At 40.0% G+C, this 27092-nt stretch overlaps 1 protein-coding gene across 4 annotated transcripts in view; it reads right to left on the bottom strand.

Moving 5' to 3' along the window:
- Positions 1-27092, bottom strand: part of SLC4A4 (solute carrier family 4 member 4) — a 345711-nt gene that overhangs the window by 145597 nt on the left and 173022 nt on the right. For all 4 annotated transcript variants that reach the window (XM_032334538.1, XM_032334539.1, XM_032334536.1 and 1 more), the window contains exon 7: positions 4819-4895. In XM_032334538.1, coding sequence (XP_032190429.1) covers positions 4819-4895 — 77 coding nt within the window. The remainder of the gene's footprint in view (positions 1-4818; positions 4896-27092) is intronic.

Genomic DNA, 27092 nt, shown 5'->3' with positions numbered 1-27092 from the left:
AACCACTGATTGTTAATTCTTTAAGAATATGGGAGAAAGCATCAGGAGGCAGAAGGAAGCTATATAAAGTGAAATTTCTTGCAGAAAAGGAAAGATAATTACAAATATCAGTTTTGTTAATCATCTGAGTGGCAAGCTCATGCCCTCTGAAAGAAGACTCCAAAGATAACCATGGCAGTGGCGACACCAGGTCCCATCAAGGACACCTGGCTGAAGAAACGCTGTAGCCACTGAGCCACAGAAAAGCTCACCGCAGCCACCCAAGCCATGGTGGCTAATGACATCTAAAGATGTCACCACCTCCTCACAACATGCCTTTGTTGTCCAGTTTTCACAGATGCGATTCCATTTGGAGCTCTCCCAACACCAAGTGCTTCAATGGCCCTAAAAATGTGCTAACGATAAGTATTATAACCTCGGAAAATATGAGCCTTTCTTAGCCCCTGCACCTTCTCTGAAGAGGAACCGCGACCACCCAGGGCTCAGTGTGAATTAGAGGGTTTTCTGGCTGAGCTGTGGAAAAGAAAAAGGGGGTGCTATTGTATTTTCCTGTCACCGTGCTTATGAAAAAGCTATTAACATGAAGGGAAGCTTTACATGAGCCTTAGAAAGGAAATCCTCAGAACTATGAAGAAATCATCTCAGCTGAATTTAGTTGACTCATTCCTATATTACACATGTGTAAGAAAAGGATTAAGGGTTGTTCAATCACAAAATGTTTCTTTCTAGATTTCACTTTAAGGCAGTCATGCTTAGCAATTTCAAACTTATACATGGTTTTAATGGTTTCATCCTCTTAGTCTCTGACAAAATATTTAAATCCAGGTTAATTTCTGGGGGGACAAAAAGGACCTCAAAAACAGAAATCAAGACAGACAAGTACATTGGGAGATAATAGGCAATAGGTAGTGCTAAAAATGATCACACTACACTGTAGAAATTAAACTTTAGCCAAATTCTACCAGTAGACCTATGGATAGGATCTCAGAAAAGCTAGCTAAATGAGGTACACCATAGAAGTGATAACCAGGTAAGAAGTTACAAGGTTATATGAGCAGCGTCTTTCTGAGAATCTGCAAGGTATTTGCACATCTACTGTATCCACTGTAGTCTTTGCACTGCCATTCCACTGAAGCTTGATCATGAAATTGTGAGGTGCCATTGCATTACTGATACCCTGAAAAAAAGTCAGGCCCTTTTAAAATCATTGTACACTTAGCATAGTACTTCTACCAGAGCTAAAGCTAAGAAGTAAAATAATGAGAAAGGTTTTCTTATCCTCACAGCTGATTCCATACTCAAATGCAAATCAGAACTAAGCCACCACGTTTGACAAGCACCCATTGCACTTCTAAGTTTTCTTTAAAAAAACAAAACAAAACAAAAAACAGAAAAGGAATGAAAGGAGATAGAAAAACAAATCAATCTAAGGTAAATGGGGAAGGTAACTGGATAATGAAGAAGAAAATCTTCCGTAGCAACAAAATAGAAGAGATTATTTATGTAGATTTACAAGTAGATGAGCTCCAGATGTGTTTTTTTTTTTTTATCTACTTCTTCCCAGGTGCTTTTCTGCTTAATAAATATAACATCCAAGTTGGAATATTGTTGAAGCATTGAATCACCTAAATTTTGGCTATGCTTTTCTGCCGTTAACTATTTTGAGCTATTTCTCAATAAGGCAGCCGCTACTGAAATCATAAGTACATAGGCTTGGCAGAGCCAGAGAGAAAAAGTGCAGTCCACAGATTTGTTTCTTCTGTTTTCCCAAAACAGAATCTCATAAAAAATATGCCCTCAAATTTTGTCACTATGTTGCTGTCAAAGAAATCCTTCTCCTCTTCATAACTCTGAACATTAAACCCATAGTTCTTATGCTACTGGGAAGTTCTATGGCTCCAGGAAGTGGAGAGGCACCATTGCAACTGTTCAAATTGTAGCCAGGCAGAATAATCAGTCAATCAGAAACTTCAGTTCCATTCGGATGGAAGTTTTTGGGGCCAACTTGGAAAAGCATACAGAACAAGTTTGACTTTACTGCCAAGATCATTTCCAGGACATTGGCTAATTAATTATAAAAGCTTTTTCAAAACAAATTTGAGCCTGGCAACCTTTTTTTCCTACCCAGAAGAAAAAAAGAGAGAGAGAGAGATTAAAAAATAAAAGCCTGAGTTTAGTGTGTGTGTGTGTGTGTGTGTGTGTGTGTGTGTGTGTGTTTGCCATAGCTTCATCTTCTTTACACACCTTTTTTCTTCTTCTCACCCTAAAATGATCCAGAAGCTTTTGCATTTGAAGTTACTAAAATAGTAAGTACAGAAACTGAAAAATATTAGTTTGAATTCCTAATTTGCCTTTGATTATAGATGAGATCATAGGTCAGTTCAAACCTTCTCTTCAAACTCTTTACTGGGAAGAAAAGAATAGACTTTCTTCCTCTTTGTGGGATGAAGAGCTCATTGGATTAGCTGCAGTTACTGTAACAGATACAATGTAGATGGACAGTTGCTCTTAAAATGATATATTATGTTTTGTTAAACACATACAGTAGGGACGCCTGGGTGGCTCAGTCAGTTAAATGCAGGACTCTTGGTTTCAGCTCAGGTCATGATCTCAGGGTCCTGGGAGGGAGCCCTGCCCGGGGCTCCATGCTCGGTGTCCAGTATGCTACCCCCTCTCTCTCTGCTCCTCCCTCTGTTCACACTCTCAGTTTTTTTCTCTCTCTCTTTCAAATAAACAGTCTTTTTTTTTTTTTTAATGATATATTCAGCAGCCTTCACTTCCTGGCTTTGAAAACAAAAGGAACAAAACTCCTGATTTAAATCATCCTGGTTTCACTTAATAGGAACCTCAAAGAATATGGGATGTTCATGAGAGTCATCAAAGATTCTGGTTTCCAGTTCCATAATCACCCAGGTTTTTACAGCTAAATCAACACCCCCAAACCATTATGTTTCAACATATTTCATCTAACACTGGAATCAAAAGCTTATGTAATATGCATCTTAAGCCATCAAATTTCCTCTGCATAGGCCCAGATCTGAAGACACTCAATAAGGTAAGAAATTTCTCTTAGCCAGCATTCACCAGCTGCTTATTGGCAAATTCCTGGCAAGAGTACTGTCAATAATAAAAGAAGCTTTAAAAAAAAAAAAAAAAAAGTCTTGTCAACCAGATATTCCTAACTCTGCCTTATCCTGTATCAAGTCGCTGCCTTATTCAGTATCAAGACCCCTGGCAAACCACAGAAACAGAACCTTACTAGTCAATACTGAAGGAAGCCAAAATGGGCCAAATAGTTTTGAGGGCAACTCGAAACGAGTCCTAGTTTACTGAGTTTTCTCTTTGCTGGTACAGCTATGTAGCTTCCAATGCATCCAATATTTAAGTGATTCCCTCCTGCTTATTTCAAGGGGAAGGCAAAGACAAGGAGGGGAGCTAGCCATATTAGTATATGAAGGGGGAGCAGATCTAGGATTCCAGAATCAGTCCCAATGTAATAGGGAGGTAACTAAGCCTGACCAAAGCAGAGAGTTCCTCTGAGGAACACAAATTAAGACAAGAAGGACAACGCTCGATTTCAGAGAATCTTGAAAGTCAGGTAGGGAAATCTGAACTTGACTTGATAGGAAGGCATTATAAACTTTGATCCAGGAAAGAAATATGAGGACAATCACATGAAACGCATATTGTTGAGATAGGAGAAAACAGAAAGAAGGGGTTAGTTCCAAAGCTTTTCTAGCAATCCAGTCTGAGATGATGAAGGCCTGAATAGGGTGCTGCTGGTGAAGGGAAGGAAGAAGGAATCCAAAAACCACTTCACAAGAAAGCATAAATTCACCTTCCTGTAACTTTTAGAATCAGCAAGGCCTCTAAACCTCTGTCTCTACTCTAAGAGCCATCCAGGAAAGAGGCACAGCATCATAAGTCTCCATTGCCTTTGAATATATAATTCAGATTTCTTTAGTCAGGTGGAATTTTCACCCAATTAGTCCAAAGTAACTCGTTTTGTTTTTTAATGTAAAGTACAAAATTATACCTACTCACCATTTTCTATATCCAGTTGCCAACCCAACTGGGAAAAATAGCCCAAATTCTATCACACTCTTTTTAAAAGAAAGTAAACCTAGGGACACCTGGGTGGCTCAGTCAGTTAAGTGTCTGCCTTGGGCTCAGATCATGAATCCAGCCTCCTGGGATCGAGCCCTGCATCAGGCTCCCCGCTCAGTGGGGAGCCTGCTTCTCCTTCCTCCTGCTCTTGCATGTTCTCTCTCTCTTTCTCCTCCTCAAATACATACATAAAATCTTTTTTTTAAAAAGGAGTAAGTAAATCAAGGTTCAAAACCTAATTGCCCTTCATGTCAAACAGGCTACTTTGTTTTAACAAAAAAACTTATGCTGCTAGCAAGACTACCATTACCTTTGCCTGACATATGCCCCAAAAGTTAACCATTGCCAGCACTTCTTAGACCTTTATACTTTACCAATGCACTTTTTCCTAAATTATCTCTTTTAATCCTCACAATAACCCTGTGGCAGGGATTATTATTACTATTTTGAAAATTGAGATAACTCTGGCTCCAAGACTTAAGTTGTCCAAGAGACTATGTCTGTAAGGATTGGAGTCAAAACTAATTCTTACCTTTGAACTTCACATCCCTTGACATAGTGCTTTCCCTTCCCTCACACCACACGACGACAACAACAAACCCATCCACATGTATCAGTCCCTTTTAAGTTATTTCATTTCTAATCTTATTCTAGCATCTTCTGGAACATATTTAGTCTTCAGTTTCAAAGAAGTGGGACTTCTTTGCTTACCTGGTCCTTCTCCGGTTTATCAGAAATGTCATTCAGACTGGAGGAAGTCAGATTCCTATGGGTCATGGCTGGGCTACCTGAAAAAAACAAAAGCAAACCCTAATTAAAGACTTGTTTTCAAAAACACAAGACTTTGGTTGTACACTTCATAAACACTTGTAGATGATGATGAGAATGACAATGATGCTTTAGCTCGACTGGGATCTCCTGAAGAGTTTTCCAGATCACAGGTTGGAGCACAAAGATGGTTAAGTTAGAAGTATGTAAAAATCACAAATACCAAGTTTAAGTCTTATTGCCTGGGTCAAGTTCAAGATGAGTTAAACTTTGGAAGAAACATCTAAAACAATACGCATAAAAATAAATTTACTCCTCATTTGGCTTACTTTTTTGTTGTTGTTTCTGCCCTTTATACACATCCTAATCTACCTGGTATCCTTTCGTTTTCCTACCTCCTACAGAGATGGCCTTTTTTTTCTTTCTTCATGTCAACAGTGACGGCCCCAGATTACAGGCCTGGACCTCCTCTCCTCAGGCCTCTGCAGTCTCTCCAAGGTCATCACTCCCTCTGATCAACCCCAAAACCCATCTGTGTTCCCTTTCCCAGCTGATACTTTAATCAAGAAGATTTCTCCTGGGCGCCTGGGTGGCTCAGTGGGTTAAGCCGCTGCCTTCGGCTCAGGTCATGATCTCAGGGTCCTGGGATCGAGTCCTGCATCGGGCTCTCTGCTCAGCAGGGAGCCTGCTTCCTCCTCTCTCTCTCTCTGCCTGCCTCTCTGCCTACTTGTGATCTGTCTCTGTCAAATAAATAAATAAAATCTTAAAAAAAAAAAAAAAGAAGATTTCTCCTTTATGGGCATCCAATCCAGAATCCCCATTCTTTGCCTCAAGGTAGTGCAACCACAGGCCCCTTACTTCTTGCATTCCCATTCGCCAGACTTATATAAGCACATCCCTACTTCCCCCTCACCATGCCAATCTTCTTCTTCACATTAAGGAATGGATTTCATTAGGAATACTTCATTGGAACCAAGCTCCCTGGTGATACAGTGGCTGTGGGTCAAGTCTACTGACATTCCAGCCAATGACTGTAGATACCATTATACAAGAAAAGAGAGGAGGGACATCTAGAAGAGTGATAACCCATCTTCAAGTAGACTATGTTAAGCAAAAGAAAAACATTCTGTTCATTTTGCAGTTGGACCTGCAGCTGGACTTGAAATGTCTAAGCTCACTGAGCAAAAGAGTAACTTTTCAAAGCCAGGGTGTTTGACCCAACCCCGGCAGGGTGCTGAGTAATGCATTCATCATTAATCCTCAATGATCTGACTCAGGCTGGCCTTCACACCAAAAGGACAAGGGTTGAAAAACAAGCACCAAAGTTTGAACATAGCTTCACATTTGCTTCCAAATTATTTTTTAGATTATAAACTTTAACTCTTTCAGATAAAAACATCAACACATAATTTTACCACTGACTAAAATCTACTCCTAATAATTTAATCTATAAGTAAAAGCAGCTCTTTAAAGAATGTAATTGTCTTTAACTATTAAATCAGAAAAATCATAATTTTCTTGAGCTGGCAAGACAAGGTATTTTCCACTCTGCTGCATTTCATTGAGTAAGCATGGCCTAGATCTCTTAAACCCTTTACCTGGTGGGACATTTTATTCTAGGAAAATCTGAGCACAGGGCATTTTTCAAAGGAAAGTTACATCTGAAAAAATGCTTTATGAGCAAAATTAAAAGAACCTTTTTGAAGGCGACATTTTTTCTTTGAACTACACACCAGGTTTCCAGCGTGCACTCAAAACAAAAGACACCAGGTACAAACATGAATGCTCCCAAACAATGCTGGGCTTGAAAGTAATGGGAAATGATGAGTAGCTCTAATTTTGTACCTCACATTAGAAGTAAAAGCAGTTATTTGGACTAGCTGGATGAAAATTCTCCCTGAATAACTGAGGAAATCTGAACCATATATTCCTAAAGCAATGACGCCTTCACAATCCTAATAATAAATTAAAAGCAGTTTATGAAAATTAATAGATAAGACTGATTTCTAATTACCAAATCAATTGATGTAAGTGGCAAAACTGAAATAATCTGAAAGAAGTTTCATTAAGTAATTTAAATTTTGTGGGAAACATCCTAAGTTCATTCATTTTCTTTGGAAACTATAAACACTGCAAAGGTTCATTTTAACCAAAGCACTGTCCTACTGCTGCAAAATCTAAATAGGTAGAAGTCAAATGAATAAAGCTTTTATTACTATGGTAATCTTGACTGATATCACAACTTTTCCAAGAAACCTCATTTACTGCCTCACCATTTCTCCCAGGATAGTAGGGATGTATTTGTACTAGACGGGGAGTCCAAAGAAGGCACAGGTCCAAGGAACATGGAGGAACTAGATGCGGGAAAGTAGGCCAATGTTAAGAAATAACCAAATCTCAACCACAGGAAAAAGTTTGGAAGGAATTCAAACACTTGGAAGCTCAAGAAAGCTGCTCATCCTGCTCAAGAAAGTCTGGATAAACCAGGAAATCAAAGAAGAACTTAAACAATTCATGGAAACCAACGAGAATGAAGACACATTCCTATGGAATATGGCAAAGGCTGTCCTGAGGGGGAAATAATAGCCATCCAAGCCTCACTCAAAAAAACTGAAAAATCCCAAATACACCAACTCTCTTTACACCTCAAAGAAACAGAAAATAAAAAACAAATTAAGCCAACCCCACACACAAGAAGGGAAATAATCAAGATTAGAGCAGAGATCAATGAGTTAGAAACTAGAGATATAGTAGAATACATCAATGAAACTAGAAGCTGATTCTTTGAAAGAATCAGTAGGATTGATAAACCACTGGCTAGACTAATCCAAAAGAAGAGAGAGAGGACCCAAATTAATAAAATTATAAATGAAAGGGGACAGATCACTACTAACATCAAGGAAATAGAAACAATCATCAGAAATTATTATCAACAGTCATATGCCAATAAATTAAGCAACCTAGAAGAAATGGATGCATTCCTGGAAACCTATAAACTTCCAAGATTGAAACAGGAAGAAACTGACAACCTGAATAGACCAATATCTAGTCACGAGATTGAAGCAGTGATCAAAAAGCTCCCAAAAAAACAAGAGTCCAGGGCGCCTGGGTGGCTCAGTGGGTTAGGCCGCTGCCTTCGGCTCAGGTCATGATCTCAGGGTCCTGGGATCGAGTCCCGCATCGGGCTCTCTCTACTCAGCAGGGAGCCTGCTTCCTCCTCTCTCTCTCTCTCTGCCTGCCTCTCTGCCTACTTGTGATCTCTCCCTGTCAAATAAATAAAAAAATCTTTAAAAAAAAAAAACAAAAAAACCAAGAGTCCAGGACCTGATGGATTCCCTGGAAAATTCTACCAAACATTCAAAGAAGAATAATACCTATTCTCCTGAAGCTGTTTCATAAAATAGAAATAGAAGGAAAGCTTCTAGACTCTTTCTATGAGGCCAGCATTACCTTGATCCCCCAACCAGGCAAAGATCCCATCAGAAAGGAGAATTTCTTAAAGAATTTTTTTTAAAGATTTTATTTATTTATCAGAGAGAGAGAGGGGGAGAGGGCGAGCACAGGCAGACAGAATGGCAGGCAGAGGCAGAGGGAGAAGCAGGCTCCCTGCCGAGCAAGGAGCCTGATGTGGGACTCGATCCCAGGACGCTGGGATCATGACCTGAGCCGAAGGCAGCTGCTTAACCAACTGAGGATTTCTGACCAATATCCCTAATGAATATGGATGCTAAGATTCTCCACAAGATCCTAGCTAATAGGATCCAACAGTACATTAAAAAAATTACCCACCATGACTAGGTGAGATTTATCTCTGGGATGCAAAGGGTGGTTCAACATTCGCAAATCAACCAACACAATAAAACAAATCAATAAGAGAAAAAAGGAGAACCACATGGTCCTCTCAATTGATGCAGAAAAAGTGTTTGACAAAATACAGCATCCTTTCCTGATTAAAACTCTTCGAAGCATAGGGATAGAGGGAACATTCCCCAACTTCATAAAATCTATCTGTGAAAACCTACAATAAATATCATTCACAATGAGGAAAAGCTGACAGCATTCCCACTGATATCAGGAACACAATAAGGATGCCCACCCTCAACACTGTTGTTCAACATAGTACTAGAAGTCCTAGCAACAGCAATCAGACAATGAAAAGAAATAAAATGTATTCAAATTGGCAAAGAAGAAGTCAAACTCTCTCTCTTCACAGATGACATGATATTTTACATGGAAAATCCAAAAGACTCCACACCTGAATTACTAGAAGTCATACAGAAATTCAGTAATGTGGCAGGATACAAAATCAATGCACAGAAATCAGTTGCTTTCTTATACACTAATAATGAAAATATAGAAAGGGAAATTAGGGAATCAATTCCACTTACTTACAGCACCAAGAACCATAAGATACCTGGGAATAAACCTAACCAAAGAGGTAAAGGATCTGTACTCGAGGAACTACAGAACACTCATGAAAGAAACTGAAGAAGACACAAAAAGATGGAAAAATATCCCATGCTCATGGACCAGAAGAATAAATATTGTTGGGGCGCCTGGGTGGCTCAGTCATTAAGTGTCTACCTTTGGTTCAGGTCATGATCCCAGGGTCCTTGGATACAGCCCCGCATCAGACTCCCTACTTGGTGGGAAGCCTGCGTTTCCCTCTCCCTCTCCCACTCCCTCTGCTTGTGTTCCCTCTCTCACTGTGTCTCTCGCTGTCAAATAAATAAATAAAATCTTTAAAAAAAAAAAAAAAGAATAAACATTGCTAAAATGTCTATACGTCCCAGAGCAATCTACACTTTCAGTGCCATCCTGATCAAAATTCCACCAGCATTTTTCAAAGTGCTGGAACAAACAAACTTGAAATTTGTATGGAACCATAAAAGACCCCAAATCACTAAGGAAATGTTGAAAAAGAAAAACAAAACTGAGGACATCGGTGCCTGATTTCAAGCTTTACTACAAAGCTGTGATCACCAAGACAGCATGATACTAGCACAAAAACAGATACATAGACCAATGGAACAGAATAGAGAGCCCAGATATGGACCCTCAAGTCTATGGTCAAATAACCTTTGACAAAGCAGGAAAAAATATCCAGTGGAAAAAAGTCTCTTCAATAAATGGTGCTGGGGAAATTGGACAGCTATGTATAGAAGAATGAAACTCGACCATTCTCTTACACCACACACAAAGACAAACTCAAAATGGATGAAAGACCTCAATGTGAGGCAGGAATCTATCAAAATCTTAAGAGGAGAATATAGGCAGTAACCTCTTCAACATCAGCCACAGCAACTTCTTTCAAGGTATGTCTCCAAAGGCAAAGGAAACAAAAGCAAAAATGAACTTTTGGGACTTCATCAAGATCAAAAGCTTCTGCACAGCAAAGGAAACAGTCAACAAAACAAAGAGGCAACCCAATGAATGGGAGAAGATATTTGCAAATGACACTACAGACAAAGGGCTGATATCCAAGATCTATAAAGAACTGCTCAAACTCATCACCTAAAAAACAGATAATCATGTCAAAAAAATGGGCAGAAAACATGAACATACACTTCTCCAAAGAAGACATACAAATGGCTAACAGACACATAAAAAAATGTTTATCATCATTAGCCCTCACGCAAATTTAAATCAAAACCACACTGAGATACCACCTTACACCAGTTAGAATGGCCAAAATTAATAGGACAGGAAACAACAAACGTTGGAGAGGATGTGGGGAAAGGGGAACCTTCTTACACTGTTGGTGGGAATGCAAGTTGGTGCAGCCACTTTGGAAAACACAGTTGTGATTCCTCAAAATATTAAAAATAGAGCTACCCTATGACCCTGCAATTTCACTACTGGGAATTTACTTCAAAGATATAGACATAGTGAAAAGAAGGGCCATCTGTACCCTAATGTTCATAGCAGCAATGTCCACAATTGCCAGACTGTGGAAAGAGCCAAGATGCCCTTCAACAGACAAATGGATAAAGAAGATATGGTCCATATATACAATGGAATATTACTCAGCCATCAGAAAGGATGAATACCCAACTTTTGTATCAACATGGATGGGACTGGAGGAGATTATGCAGAGTGAAATAAGTCAAGCAGAGAAAGCCAATTATCATATGGTTTTGCTTACTTGTGAAGCATATTTTGCACCTGACATTCAATAACTCCAATAACATGGAGGACATGAGGAGAAAGAAAGAAAAAGTGAATTGGGGCAAATCAAAGGAGAAGATGAACCATGAGAGACAACGGACTCTGAGAAACAAACTGAGGGTTCTGGAGGAGAGGGGGTGATCCTGTTGGTGGGTATTAAGGAGGGCACATACTGCATGGAGCACTGGGGGTGGTGCATAAAAAATGAATCTTGGAACACTGAAAAAATATTTAAAAAAAAAAAAAGAAGCAACCAAATCTATTGTCCCTCCCGCCATTATCTGATTTTTGTTAATAAAGGTAATGTTGACAGCTTCATTAATGTTTAACTTTGTAATAGCAGAAGAACCCAGAAGTCAACACTTCTAGGTAAACCATAAGCAAGATGATGAACATGCTTCAGTATTTTCCCGCCTAGCAAACCTGAGCCTACCCCTGAGCCCAAACACCTTAAACCAAAAAGAAATGCTTCCCAGTGCAGTGGTCCCCAAAGTGTGGTGCCCAGACCGACAACATTGCATCACCCAAGCCATTATTAGAAATGCAACTCCTTGAGACTTGCCCTAGACCAACTGCAGTGGTCTCCCTTATCTGCTGTTTTAGTTACCCAAAGTGAACTGTGGTCCAGAAGCAGGTGTTCTTCCTTCTGACAAATCATCAGAAGGTCAGTAATAGCCTGAGGATACATTAGAAGGCCTACTTCATTCACTTCACTTCATCTCATCATGTAGGCATTTTATCATCTCATATCATAAGAAGGGTGAATACAGCCCAATAAGATATTGTGAGAGAAAGAGACCACATTCACATAACTTTTATGAGAGTACATTGTTATAATTATATTTTTTTATTATTGCTGAAAGTCTCTTACTGTGCCTAATTCATAAATTAAACTTTATCATAAGTATGTGTGTATAGGAAAAACATAGTATATATAGGACTCAGGTATCCACTGGTAATCTTGGAACATATGTCCCAAGGATAGGGGAAATGGCAGTATAATCCAAACTCTGGGTTTGGGGCTCAGTAATGAGGTTTAAACAAACCTTTAAAGTAAATTTGAAGCATGCTAAAGTTTGAGTACCACTGCTCTAAATAAACCAATTATCTTAAGAGGAGAGTGGGTCTCAGTCAGAATCTGAATTAAAAAAGAAACATATATAATAACTGAAGTAGGCAGAGGGGTAGTTCTGATAACCTTGCCCTCCTCCAAGCCACTACTCCAAACTACCATATCTCAAGACACCATTCAGTTACCAACCTCATCACATAAGCACACAGAACATGTCTCGCTTGGCTTTACCTTTAAATGTTCTTTCCTACACAATCAAATAAATAAATAATGTTGGAAACTCATTATTTAATCAGCCTTTTCCAGAAACATATCACCCAAGTCAAAGAAGACAAAGGCAAGAGCCAAAAGAGATTACAACCCCGATCATACCCTGAATCAGAAATGTGTGCATGGCATTTGAGCAAACCCAGGAAGTTGTTATGCAACTGATCCCTAACAATGTTCTATTGTAGTTATTTTGCACCTGACATTCAATAAGACACATTATCAGGATAAATCAGTGCTTCCTACTTACAGTTTGGGCCTATAAAGCAAACCCCATTATACTACAATCCTGAATGAGTGGGGCTAGTAAGAGAAAATTTCAGCTTGTACCAAAAGGATGAAATGCAAGAGTACCATAAAGTACGCTACTTCTTACAACAGCCAGGGGTTCATTCAACTCGAGCTACCACTAGTCAGCCCTTCCCATCAAAATCCAGGGCATACAAATGTCATAGAACTGTCCAAAGAAACTTTTTCTTTTTTTTTTTTTTAAACATTTGATTTCTACAAAAGAAGAAGAATCAGCCTCAGGTGCATAATCATAATTAATTTCCATATCACAGTTTTCTGACCGCAAGAAACAGAAAGCTTTGGAGAATCACATCTTAGGCAGTTTCACAAAATCAAAAACAATTTCATTTTCAAAGTACACACTTGGCAGGTACATACTGTCTTCTATAAAAATTAATTGCATTTCTGTACTGAGTTTGAAAATCATTGTTATTCTTTAGCACTCATGTAGCAATTCATAAAGTCCTTTACAATTCTATCTATTAGATACAATACAAAGCAGTGAGGGGGAACTACAGCAGAGGAGGAGGATATTTAAATGTGTATGCATTAGATAAAACTGTAAATATGTATGTAACACAATTAACACATAACACCCCTCACCTCATACCTTTACAATGAAGCAAAAGAGAACCTAAGAACAAGCTAAAACAAAGATCACCTTGGATACGAAATAAACTCAATATTTTGTTCTTAATAATATTTAAATATTTTTAGCATGAAAAATACGTATAACAGACATAAGGGAACCTGGGTATCTGTGTCAGGAAATTCAGAAGTATGGGTCTGATTTACACTGCTTGAGACCATCAAGCTAATAATAAATGTAGTTTGGGAAGAATGAAGGCTAATGTATCTGTACCCAGTGACTCACGAATACTCTTTCACCACCACCACCCCCCCAACAAGGTCACACAGCAAGTGGTAAAACTATAATTTAAATCTGGATTTCTTAATACCAAACTGCCTCTGGGAAAAAACTGGCCTCTCTATGTTATTTCCATAAGTAAACACACAAACCTCACCATTTCTAATAAGGAGAAAATTTAATATACAACCACAAAGAATATATTCAATTTCCATGCCAATTATGTGCAATATAATATCATTAAGAATACTCAAAGCAGAAACACTCTTGGTTTTCAATTTAGCTATTCCCAGAAATAAAGTATACAATTTTTTTACTTTTTCATTTTCATTAAAAAAAAGGTGTGGGGGGGGCGATTGAACTCAGCAAGTCTGTCTGCCACTATGATTAAATAGTAGCCCAAAACCACAGCTGTGACAAAGGAGAAAGGGTGCTAAAAACAATAGCAATGTAATTATAAAAGCAAAATGCCACATGCTTCTCAATGCCCCACCTCATAATCATAGCCAAGTATTAGTAAAATTCCAAAATGTACATACAGTCAACTCTCCATATTTCCATTTTGGTTTTCTACCATATTTCAAGTTACTCCAACTACAATTTCTTCCTATTTCAACCACTAAAAATAGGAATATAAGGGGACAAAGAGCATAAATCAACTGGCAATGACTTGGAGAAAGTCTAGAAAGAATGGCTAAACGAGAAGCTTGGATTTTTGTCAGATCAGTTTCCTAATCTTTTCTCTTTTTTTAAGATTTTATTTATTTATTTATTTATTTTTAGAGAAAACCCGAACAAGGATGTAAGTGGGGGAGGGGCACGGAGAGACCCTCAGACTCTACATGGGCACAGGAGGCTGATACAGGCTCCATCTCCTGACCCTGAGATCATGGCCTGAGCTAAGATCAAGATTCAGATGCTCGACTGACTGAGCCACCCAGGTGCCCCAGTTTCCTAGTCCATGGCAACAAAATATCAAGAGCTGCCCCCACTACAAATAATAATAACAGAAACTGTCATTAAGACCTCCAATCCATTCTCCCCCCCACACACACATCCAGGATAAAACACAGAAATATTTAAATTGTAAATATTAGTTGTAAAAATCTTATCAGAAGGAGCTCTTTGAAAAAATTTCATAACTAAGAGAAAATCAGTTTGGATGGTTTTGGTTGTTTCATTTTTAATTGATTTTTTTTTTTTAGAAAATTGTTGTCTGTTCATGCTTTAATATAATACAAACTCCAAGAGCCCAGAGTCAAAGCCCTAGGTTTGTCTTATTCACATTTTTAGCCTTGGAGCTTGGCACTAAGTGGCACTTAATAAATATTTGTGAATGAATGGATAATAGCAACTGGGTATCATTTTACTTCCATTTGGAGTTACCACTATAAACATTACTGTTCAAAGTCCATTTCCTATGAAGGGAGATGCTGTGTGCACACTCCAAGAGCCTTCAGACCTGGAAAGCCTTAGAGTAAATAAGGAAGAAGTCTGTAGCTGGCCCAGAACTAACAGAGTAGAAAATCTCTGCCAGACTGGCGTATGATCTGTCAGTCAGCAGCGGGAAGAGATGTGAGAAGCAATAAAGGGGGAAAAAAGAGAAAGCCCCTGTGAAGGAAAGATTAGGAGGTGAAAATGAGAAGAGAAATAAGGGGGGTATCCAGACCTCAGTGAAAGGAAAGAGTAGAGAAAAGTTTGGGGGAGTTGAAATAACTCAAAGAATGTGGTTGGCTTGAAAAGTGGAACAAATTTAGAGAAAGGAGGAAGACATCAAAAGATCCAGATAACTAACAAAGTATGAGACCAAAGTGCCAGCCAAAAGCTGAAGTCACCCCTAATGTATGGGACAAGGGTAATAGAGATGTCTTATGGAGAGACCGGAGGTGTACAGAAGCCAAACCACAGTACCGCAAACACCTACGCCAATAAACCCACACAAATGCTATTCCCACCTTTAAAAGATCGTTCCCTACCCTTTTGAGACCTCTCCTGTCCACCCGCCCCTTGACAATCTATCCAACCTCAACCTCTTGATCCTATTCCATTTCTGAATTTTCCGACTACTCTGTGGCCTCTTCCCAAAACTCAAAGTTGGGTCTTGGGCAGCTCAACACCAAATAATTATGAATGACCTGAGCTCAGGGAGGCACCTTTGCTACAAGGATTAAGCAAGGGAACATATGCACAAATGTCCTGCACAGATGTTCAATAGGGGTTTGTTTTCTTTCTCTTTGGCCTAAAATCTTATGCATAAATCCTCTCTGACATCAAGATCCTTGGCAAACCATGAAGTACAATTGGCATGTCAGAATCCCCCCATTTGCAATCTTCCAGCCTAAGGAGATGAGTTCAGAGAACTGAGAGGCAGTAGCTGGGGGTTGGAATCATCTGAGCCCACTCAAGAAATGAGGACTGAGGCCTAACGGGAGCTGCTATTCACCCAATATAGGGTATGCGGTAACTTCAGGCAAACCAAAGCTACTAGCTTCTAGTAAAAGTGAAAGGTGCCTCCCTGAGCTCAGGTCATTCGTAATTATTTACTTGAGAAAACTATGCAATAGGTACCTCGCTTACTTATGTGTGTTACATCATGGGGATAGAAGGTTCTTTAGGTAAATTCTAATGTGTTCTGTGGAGATTCTGATCTTAGTTCATTCTAGCACCAGTCATGCTGAATTGAGGGCAATATACTCTTTTCTGTATTTACCACTGAAGTGATATGGAGGGAAAAAAGAAAGCAGTAAAATATATGAAGACTCAAAAACAACAAAAAAGATGCAGAGACTCTAAGAATGCTTCGTTTGGTCTACTTACACTACTTAAAGAGCGTTCAAATCAGTGGACAAAGGTACTTCCTAAAAAATCCATTTTTTGCTGAACCAAAATGAAGAAAGAAAGCAGAAGAGAATGAGAAACTTGTACCAGTAATAACCTGAAACTGTGTCAAAACTTTAGCTTCAGAAACTTCTCTAGTACAATGCTACTGGAATTTTCTCACAGTTGCACATTACCTCTAGAACACGGATATGATAGAGAGGGTAGAAACAGTCACTTTAAAGGCCCCCCTGGGTAGAGAATCTGGAAGACTGGGTATAATCGATATGGTTCCTAGTATCACAGAGCTAAAGGATTGGCTGGAGATCAACTGAACAACTCTATCAAGCGGTTTTTCTCCTATAACACCAGACATGGCCAATCTCCGAATACCTGTTTATATAGTTTGGACAACAAGAAACTTGCCACTTAATGAAGCAATCTGTTTCATTATCATAAAGTTCATCTTTTTTTTTTTTAAGATTTTATTTATTTATTTGGCAGAGAGAGAGAGAGCACAGGCAGAGGGAGAGGGAGAAGCAGACTCCCACTGAGCAGGGAGCCCTATGTGGGACTTTATCCCAGGATCCTGGGATTGTGACCTGAGCCAAAGGCAGGTACTTAACCAAATGAGCCACCCAAGCACCCTAGAGGTCATGGCAAACCACCTCAGTTTTCCAGATAAGTAACAGCATCTAGATGAATCAAGAAATAGTATGTGCCAGGGCTCCTGGCTGGCTCAGTCGGTAAAATGTGTGACCCCTGACCTGGGGGTCATGAGTTCAAGGTCCATGCTGTGCATAGAGCTTTTTTTTTTTTTTAAGTAAAATGAAAAAAAGAAAAGAAATCGTATGTGCCAACCAAAGCACACACATGATCAGAAAGAGCCGGCTTTCATTTACATGCACATAACTTCTTAGAAATAATGTACATCATCATATGTTTCCAGGCTTAACTAGACATCTTCGTAAGTAGAGGCCCTTGAGTTTCTTTTCATATTCTCCAGCACTGGAGAACTGGTTCCTGCAGCCCTCATTCCCTCCCCAAACTGGCAAACAAAAGTCCCTTGCTGGGAAAACCCTGCCTCCTCACATAAGAGATGGGACTAAATCCTTGCCAACAGGGCTTTACCAGCCTGAACTTGCACCAGGTCATTAATCTTTCGGAAAATCATTGAAATTCATGAATCACTGAATCATAAAAATAAAAACTACATTCAAATCTCTATCTCAAACATCAGAGTGTCAACTGAGTACCCTCCTTCCTAAAATGTTTGCCTATAGGGCCTGTTCTCTGAAGAACCAAAGGAAGTCTGCTTGTCCCTACAGATTCGTGCTAAACCAGCCCACATAAACCAATTAAGCTGCCCTTTCTCTGATTCCTCTAATCAACATCCTATGGCTGAGTCATACCTCCCCCACTGTATGCTGACCTCCTAGATAGTCTCCACGTGCTCATGTTCCCCCTTCAGAGGAGACCCACCCTCTCTAGAAGCACCCCCAAAAGTGCTCAAGAGAACCAACTTATCACAACCTCATCCTCCCCTTGATACACAGGCCTGACTAGTAGGTGTCCAAAGGAAGGGATGGTATCTGTCTTGTTCACTGCATTTTCACCACACCTAGCTTAGCACTGGCAACAGAGGGGTACTTAAAAATATTTAAGTGAACGAACTGACCATTTGAATGAATTAATGTAACAATACTCCAAAACTCTATCACTGTAACCAGATATAATAAAATTATCACCACCAAAAGGAAAGGGATTCTCCCAATCCAAGGTGATAATCACCATTCTTACTGAAGACAACAGTCACAACTATCACTGACATTATTACAAATAATAATAGTCTACACAGCCTAAGCCTCTAGCTACTTAAGGCTCTAGGCTCTTCCCTAGAAACACAGATAAAAATCATTTAAAGATGCCCTTTGCAATCTGGGGAGATGAGTCAACGCTGGCACCTACAGCAATTCCTAAAATCCACACTCCAGCTTAAGTGTGTGCTAGAAGAAACAATTTTTTAAAAGCTAAAACTTTTTAAAAGTAAAACTATGGGGAAAACTTGGCATTATAATTGAATTTTTCCTGTCTTCCTCCTCAAAAAGGATGCTGACATTAGTCCCTCCACTACATTCACCTAACAAGCCTGTTCCTTGATTTGTAACCATGGTTACTACTTGCAGAACCCATCAGCGGCTGGCTCTTCCTGAGGGCAAAGCTGATCACGGCCCGTAATAGTGTATGTGCTCCAGCTGCTTCCTGCGGTTGCTAAGAATGGGCTTTAGAAAACAGAACCATCCCCGCAAATTACATTTCTGAATGCTGATTTGTTGCCTCTCATTGAAAAACACTGGGGATTTCATCTTCTGACCTGAAACAACAAAACTCTGAGTCAGCAGTGTCCACACCTCTAGTCAACAGACAAGGGCACTATCTGTTGCTGAAAGCAGGGAGACCTGAGCCCAGGGAGAATGAGAAGCAGAGAGAGAAATAAAAAGTAACTGTACCATCGGACATCTACACATCTGAGTTCAAACCCTGGTCTTCCCCTTCCTGGGAGATAAGTGCTCCCCCTGCCAGACAGGCAAGGTTACGGTGAAAGAACTGACCTCAAGTTCTCGTGGCTTAAAACAACAGGGCTTTACTTCTCACCCAGGGGAACGCCCCTTGTGGACCGGCTGGGGGCTTGACTCTGCACCTCTGTCCAGAGGTCAGGACCTAGACACACGGAACAGCCACTCTCTGGAATGCTGCTAGTTTGAAGGAAAAATGAAACAAGTGGCGCGTGTATGGGCTCTTCAAGCTCTCCCCACGAATGACACCCACCACTTCTGCTCATGTTTCACTGGCCAAGGCCAAGGCCTGTGGTCACACCTGTCATCAAGTGGGTGAGGAAGTGTCCTCGTGTGTCGCAAAGGGGAGCTGCAACATTTGTGAATAGCCCTAATGACCACCATAAGCACTTAATTAAGCTCACTGAGCCTCAGTGTCTCCATTTGCAACAAAGGGTCAGTGAGGCTTGTTCACAGAATGTTTCGTGGGGATGTTTAAATGAGGCGGCACCAGGGTGGATAAATGATAGCTCACAGTAGTCATAACTGCTTTGTGGAGGGGGGCAGGTTATGTCAACCATGGATAGAATGATCCAGTCAGCAGGAAATGGAGGTCCTGGCCAAGGAATGCAGTTCTCAAATTCTACCACTAGCAGCAGTCACGGAAAAGCAGCAGAGCTTCCCCCATGCTATTGAGGCAGTTAGTTCTGATGTGAAGACCATAATCTGACAAACTCAGAAAAACCATTCCTGCTCTAAGTTTCCATATTCTTTTTAGTCCTTTCTCTTATTTTCAGGTTAAGTGTTCATTTAATCAACAAATACTTGTGAAGTGTTTGTGTGCTAGGCACTATTACGTCCTGAGTGATGAACGAATCACAGTTTTCTACAAAAGAACCCCAATCAATCCAGGAGGAATAACAATTCATGACCCATGAACAGCTCCCTACACCATTACCATCTCTCACTATTAAAAAAAAGAGAGAGAGAGAGAGAGAAAAGGCAAGTCCTATAAATAAGAAAACATAGATATATTTGAAAAGTTTATCATCATTCCTTTCAAGAATACCCACTAGTGAAACGACAGAACTGCCCACTGATCAGGAAGCATGTCTCAGGCAAAGGGATGCTACACCATCTAGTTAAGCAGATGTTACATATTCTATTTCCGCTCATTTATTTCGGATCATCCTAAAGATGGTGAGAGCTTCTCTTTCACATCAGCCTAATGAGAACATACCGATCCAGTCAAGACAAAGGAGATACAAGTGTAACTGACAGTGAATGGTTAACCACAAATACACCCCTGGCAAGAGACAGGTAGATGAATTAGTCCAGTTTAAAATGTACTGAACAGGGGCACCTGGGTGGCTCAGTGGGTTAAGTCTCTGCATTCAGCTCAGGTCATGATCCCAGGGTCCTGGGATTGAGTCCCCCATCAGGCTCTCTGCTCAGCAGGGAGCCTGCTTCCCGCCCCCCCACCGCTTTGTCTGCCTCAGTGCCTACTTGTGATCTCTGTCTGTCAAATAAACAAATAAAATCTTTTATAAATAAATAAATAAAATGTACTGAACATCTATTAAGGGTGATATCGTGCTTGGCAATGGGGATTCAAAGACAAAGTTGGTTCAGGCTCTTAGAGCAATTTGCCAATCATCCAGGACACGTACTGGTACCATGGTTTGATGACAAAGCAATGGCAAGGGGGGGGCACTTTGATGGGATGGAGAGAAAAGGAGGAAAGAGGAATATGATTTTTTAAAAAAGTCTATTAAGAAAAGCAAGAGTTTCAAAGGTAGACTGAATTTACCCGCATCAATTGACAATAGTTGGAACAGCGTGAATAAAGGATAAAGAGATTCAAATACATGGAACCTAAGAATATGAGAACCCAAATATTACTGGAGCTTGTAGCACAAGAGTGGAAAAGCCAAGGGGTGATTAGAGACTTAAGCAGAGAGAAAGTCGAGGGGCATCTCATAGGTTAAAGAACTTGCACTTGATCTTCTAAATATTAATCAGGCTAGGGAGCTTACGCTTGAGTATATAAAGGATAGAGAGCAGTCACTAAAGGTGTCTGAGCAAAGGGAGTGATATGTTTGCCTTTGTGACGTAGAGAGGTAGTAATGAAGGGTAGATTTAAAGACAGTATGAAAAAAGACTGGGAAGACAGGAAGATATTGAAACAGTCGACACAGGAGATGGTGAGGATCTGAAGTGAGGCAGTTGCAATGGAGAGTCACAGAGGGCAGGTACGAATAAGAAGGAAAACAGCCAAAGGGTACCGATGGGGGACAAGGAGGAGTCCAAAGACGACAGGGGTTTTTGGCATGACAAGTGGTGGGTGAGGAGCTACTGAGGGGCAGAATGCCTTAAGAGGGGTAGAATCGGTATCTGAATTACCAGAACAACTATAAACACCATAAACATTCAGTTTACCACAGAAAGAAAAGAAAATCTTTCTGAAGATTCTGCCAGCAATTTTCATCAAAGTAAAATTCTATTGTTTACTGCCAAGAAGAAATTTCATTATTAACTTTGAAATTGATATCTACAGCTGAAATACTGCATTTGCTTTTCCTCTGGTCTCCCTCACTCACATGTGTACAGACATACTAATTCAAGTAGTCAGATCTTCAGTTGTCTCGAAGAATTAAATCCAGACATTGTTTGGTCTAATAAGAGTGGTTTACTATATATCTGCATGAAAGACTCCCCATCAGTTTCAAATTAATCTAGTCTACTTCAGAAGTCTCCCGTGAAACCACAGCCCCAGTGGTTTGTTGACCTTGAACTGGTAAGTCCAACCTTTCCTCACTATGAGAAGAGCCCTCATCCTCCATCAACAAGGAGTACACAGAAGGACATACCTGTGGTATACTGGCCTTACATAACATCACATTTCTCTCAGCACTGCCAAGAACACACTGCAAAGTCACAGCTACAATTTCTGTTATGACTGGGTGGTAGTCACTGGTTCTGTCCACCAAATATTTCTGAATCTCCACCTTCCGGCACATGGTAGGATAACAATTCTTTAAAGTTAGGTGTGGATGTATGACTCACTATGGTGAATGAAAAGTGAGTGAAAGTAACATGTGTCATCGCTGGTCCGAAATTGGAGAGTCAGCCTGTGAGTCACCCTAAGCCTTTCCCACTGCCACAATGATTGTGGAAGCACCAGTGGAGAGAAGGCTGCCATTAGCCTGGATGCTGACTAACAATGGTCGGCGGAACTCCCTGAGACCCACAGCAGACATATAATAGTATGACTAAGAAACTTCCCTGGTGTTAGTTAAATAACTGAGATGTTTGGTGTCAGTTGTCACTGTAGCAAAATCCAGCCCATGGATTTTTGACTTACTAATTGTCATGAAAATAGCAAAAAAAGCAAGTCAGGAAGACAAGCTCTTCTTCCTCCCACCTCAATTCACCTTCATTCTACCATGCTTCATCAATGTGCTCCGGGAGGGAAAGTGGAAATCCAAACACAGAGTAGACGCCAGTGCTTGATGCTTCTTGTTCACACTTCCTTTCCAATACTTCCAATTACTGTCCAAGTGCTTTATTTAATTTTACATTTGAACCATTTGGCTCTGTTATTCATTCATTTGTTCAACATGTACTGATTTACTGCTCTGTGGAAGGCATTCTCTAGATACAACAGAGCAGCAGCTGTCAAAACTTTTAGTCTCAAGATACCTTTACACACTTAAAAATTAAGAGTATGTGTTTATCTGGGTTACAGCTATCAATATTTACCATAATGAGAATTAAAACTAAAGTTTTAAAAATATTTATTAATTTAAAATTATATAGTAAACCCATTGTATGTTAACTTAAATGATATATTTTATTAAAAATAACTATTTTCCAAAAAAAAATAAAAATAAAAATAAAAATAAATTAAAAAATAAAAATAAAAATAACTATTTTCCAAAGCAAAAAAAAAAAAATTGGCAAAAAGAATAGCATTGTGTTACATTTTTACAAATCTTTTTAGTATATGGCTTAATGAAATACATCTGGATTCTCATGTCTCTTCTGTGTTCAATCTGCTGATATATGTTGTTTTGGTTGAAAGATGTGAAGAAAATCCTAAGACCCTCTGAAAGGGTCTCAGAGATATCCAGGGCTCTCCAATCCCCACTTTGAGAACCAGAACTATAATGTAAAGATCAGAAAATTTTTCCTATGTAATAAAATTTTTCCTATGTAATAAATATTTTAGGCTTTGCAGGCCACAAATCTCTATTGCTACTATACACTACCACTACAGCATAAAAGCATCCATAGCCAATATATAAACTAATGAGCTTGGCTGTCTTTCAATAAAACCTTATTTACAAAAGTAGGCAGCAAGTCATATCTGGTCCATGGGCCTTAGTTTATCTATCCTATGACAGAGGATACCTAAACAAGTTAGACTTGGGTCCCTCCCTTAAAAAAATGTATAGCTAATAGAGGTAGTAAGTTCCACACACTATTAACACAAAACAGAATGAGGTACATATGAGAAATCTCAAAAAAAAGATGCTTTCCAAATTCAAGGTCACAAGAGAGTCCCTCAGATTGGGAAGGTTTCAAGGAGAAGGTGGGCACTGAAGGATAGGCTGAATTTTGAGAGAAAGTTTCAAGAGGAAGGAGAGCATTCCAAGTAGAGAGAATGTTCAGGCCCAAGACACTAATGGACGGAAGCACTCAACGAATTCAAGTAATAGTAAGCAGCTCTTGAAATGTAGTGAAGATAAAGGGAAACACAGTGGTATGAAATCCTGCTTAATCAAATTTAGGTCTCCGGGCAACGGGCCTTAAATACCAGGCCCAGATGGTTGGATATTGTTTGAGATGCACTGAGGTGCCCCTGACCACTTCTACAGAAGAGGTAACTTATCGGCCATGGATGATCTAATTAACTGGAAGATAACGTGCAGGATGTGTTTGCATGTGCCCAGCTATAGGCAGTGACCTCAGATGATGGGCTATTGGATTAGACTAAGCAAGAGGAAAAAAAGGACCTGAATAAAAACAATGACAGGAACATCAGAAAGGAGTCAGAGGCACGCAACATTCAAAGGTAACATCGAACAGATTGAGTGGTTCACTGAGGATAGAAGGGAAGAGAGAGTGCTAATCAAAGATGATTCTAAGGTTCCAAGTCTGAAACAAGGGAGACAGGACGGTAAGGGACAGGAAGGTCAGGAAAGGGGACAGATTTGGTGATCAGAATAAAAGTTCAGTTATGAACATATTCCACATATCACCATATTGCCGGGCACAAGTCTGAATGCTCACAAATCCCAAACTCTCCTTGGTGGGGAAAAAATGTATTTTATAATTCCAGCACATTGTCAAAATTTTTCCAAATCTGTGCCTCTTGAAATCTCTTCCAAGTCCCCAGTACTCTGAAATGTAACAGAATTTCTAAGTTTTTATTCCTTCTCCACTCTGATTCTATTTATGGACTTCTAGAGTCAGCATACACTCCAGATCATTGTAAATACAATACTAGATATCAATGAAAAAACCAATGAGATCTCTTTCAGAAACTCAGACAAATAGTAACTAACTCTCACTGTTTTGTTTTGTTTTATTTTAAAGTGGTTAGAACTGTCTCTATTTGAAGAATGTTGTAACTCGTTCTTGGATACCACCTAAGTTTTCTCAATGTCTTATGTTAACTAAAAAGTCTGACGGTCGATGTCAGGTTGCTGAAAGATTTTATTTCTCACAGTCTTTTGAAAAGTTACAGTGAGAGAATTTTGAAAGCTGTACTTAAGTTTCCTTCTGCCTTTTAAAAGGCCAAAAACACATATGTGAGAGTGACACAATAAATGACCCAAATAAGATTCCCAGTCAAGAACAGACTCTTACCTTAAACCCGCTAAAGAAAGAAACAGAGAATGGAAAGTGAAATGCTTGGAATCAAGATACACACGCTGTAAATTTACAAGTTGCCTGAGGAAAGCTGTGATGTGGTCATTACACTGCACCTGAAAGATGGGTTTAGACGGATCCAACATCGTAAGGTGAGAAAGTGATAACAAACCAGAAATCTAGGGGCACCTGGATGGCTCAGTGGGTTAAAGCCTCTGCCTTCCGCTCAGGTCATGATCCCAGAGTCCTGGGATCAAGCCCTGCATCGGGCTCTCTGCTCAGCAGGGAGCCTGCTTCCTCCTCTCTCTCTCTCTCTGCCTGCCTCTCTGCCTACTTGTGATCTCTGTCTGTTAAATAAATAAATAAAATCTTTAAAAAAAAAAAAAAGGCAGAAATCTAAAAGAGTCTTGATTCCATGATAAATCCTCTAAAAATCTCCTCGTGAACTCTATGTCCAAAGACGGCTACGGCCTGCATGCCAGGGACAGAAACGTGCCCACGTGCCTGTAAATCCCCTCACCTTTTTCCGTGAATGCTTTCCTATTAGCTCCCCGGCTGCAAGCTCAAAACCTGAGGCATGCTGGATCCTTCCTCTTCCTCCCCTAACATTCGGTCCGTTGCCAAGTCCTACAGATGCCATCCCGAACATTTCTTGCATGATCCTCCTTCCCATTCCCACAGTCACAATCCGAGCCCAGCTCCTCACTCTCTCCATCTGGTCTACCGCGGTCCCTTCTCCCTACCTCAAGTGCTCCCCCTTCTATTCCACTCAAATAACCGCGGGCACATTAATTTCCTTAACGCACAGCTCTGACCAATCTACCTCCATGCTAAAAAACTGCTCACAGACCTTCCACGAAATGGATTTTGCCATCAATTTCTTTTGCCATCTTAACACCCGCATGTTGTGTCCTCCTGCCCTCTCTGCTAATTAAATGTGTCCACTTCCTCACCTCACAAAACCCTTCGTTTGCTTTCTCCACAACCTTGCTTTCCTGCTTCTCTCTCCCCCTAGCACCACCTTTCAGTGTCTCATCCTGCTTTTCCTACAACCTCCATTTGTGGATACACAACCCAACCTTGAAGGTTCAGTGAGGTGATCGCACAGAAAACCTGCTGGTGGTTGCTAGAGGTGGGGCTGGGCTGGGGGTGGGCAAAATGAGTGAAGGAGGTAAAACAAAGTTCAAACTGCCAGTTTTAAAATAAATAAGTCAAAAAGAAGTCAGTCAGGGGATGTCAAGGACAGGATAACGACTATAGTTAAGAATATTACATTGCATATTTCAAAGTTGCTAAGAGAGGATCTTAAAAGTTCTCATCACAAGAAAAAGAATGTTTAACTATGTGTGCTGACAGCTGTTAACTAGACTTCCTGCGGTGATCGTTCTGCAATGTATACGTTTATTGAATCATTCTATCGTGCACCTGAAACTAATAGAATGTTATATGTCAATTATACCTTCGTTTAAAAAAAAAATGAAAGTCTATCTCCTCTAAGAAAAAAATTGTTCCTGATTCTCTTTCTATGCTCTGCTATCCAGTTTCCTCTGATAAGCATTCCCAGAGAGTATAGTGTTTGCATCTGTGTTGTACACTGTAGATAAACAGGTCTGTCTTTGCAATCTTCTTGGGGTACTTATCATTGTCTCTTTCAAGTCATTGTACCTGTGAATTTCCCTCATCATCTTCCCTCCAGCTGGACTGTGGAACTGGAAGAGTAAGGGCTCAGTGAACATCTGCCGACCTGAGCTGTTAAAGTGAACTCTCTGGCTTCACCACTTTCCTTCCCACAAGAAATTTTTAAAGTTTCTTTAAAAAAAAGCAAAAACAGGGGCGCCTGGCTGGCTCAGTGGGTTAAAGCCTCTGCATTCGACTCAGGTCGTGGTCTCAGGGTCCCGATCGAGCCCTACATCGGGCTCTCTGCTCAGCAGGAAGCCTGCTTCCCCCTCTCTCTCTGCCTGCCTCTCTGCCTGCCTGTGATCTCTGTCTGTCAAATAAATAAATAAAATCTTTAAAAAAGAAAAAAAGCAAAAACAGTCCCAGTTACAACTTAATTCTTTAAATTCTAATATTTGCTTTGTCACCTGGTCGTAAGTTGACACTAGAATCTACAGTTAGGCCACTGTGGTTTCATTAAAAAAGAAAAACCAGTAGGATCTAATACTAATAATTAAGGATAGTGATAACATCAAACCCTGGGTAAGAACCTACAAAACAAAACACTGAACATGACCAGGAGGTCCTCGCCTGGCAGACTTACCAACCAGACAGGCAGACATAACACGCATCAAAGGGAAGGGAA

The sequence above is a fragment of the Mustela erminea genome, chromosome 2 (assembly GCF_009829155.1).
Source record: "Mustela erminea isolate mMusErm1 chromosome 2, mMusErm1.Pri, whole genome shotgun sequence".
Taxonomy (NCBI): domain Eukaryota; kingdom Metazoa; phylum Chordata; class Mammalia; order Carnivora; family Mustelidae; genus Mustela; species Mustela erminea.
Note: the sequence above shows the minus strand (reverse complement) of the source record. Positions and strands in the feature narration are given on the sequence as shown.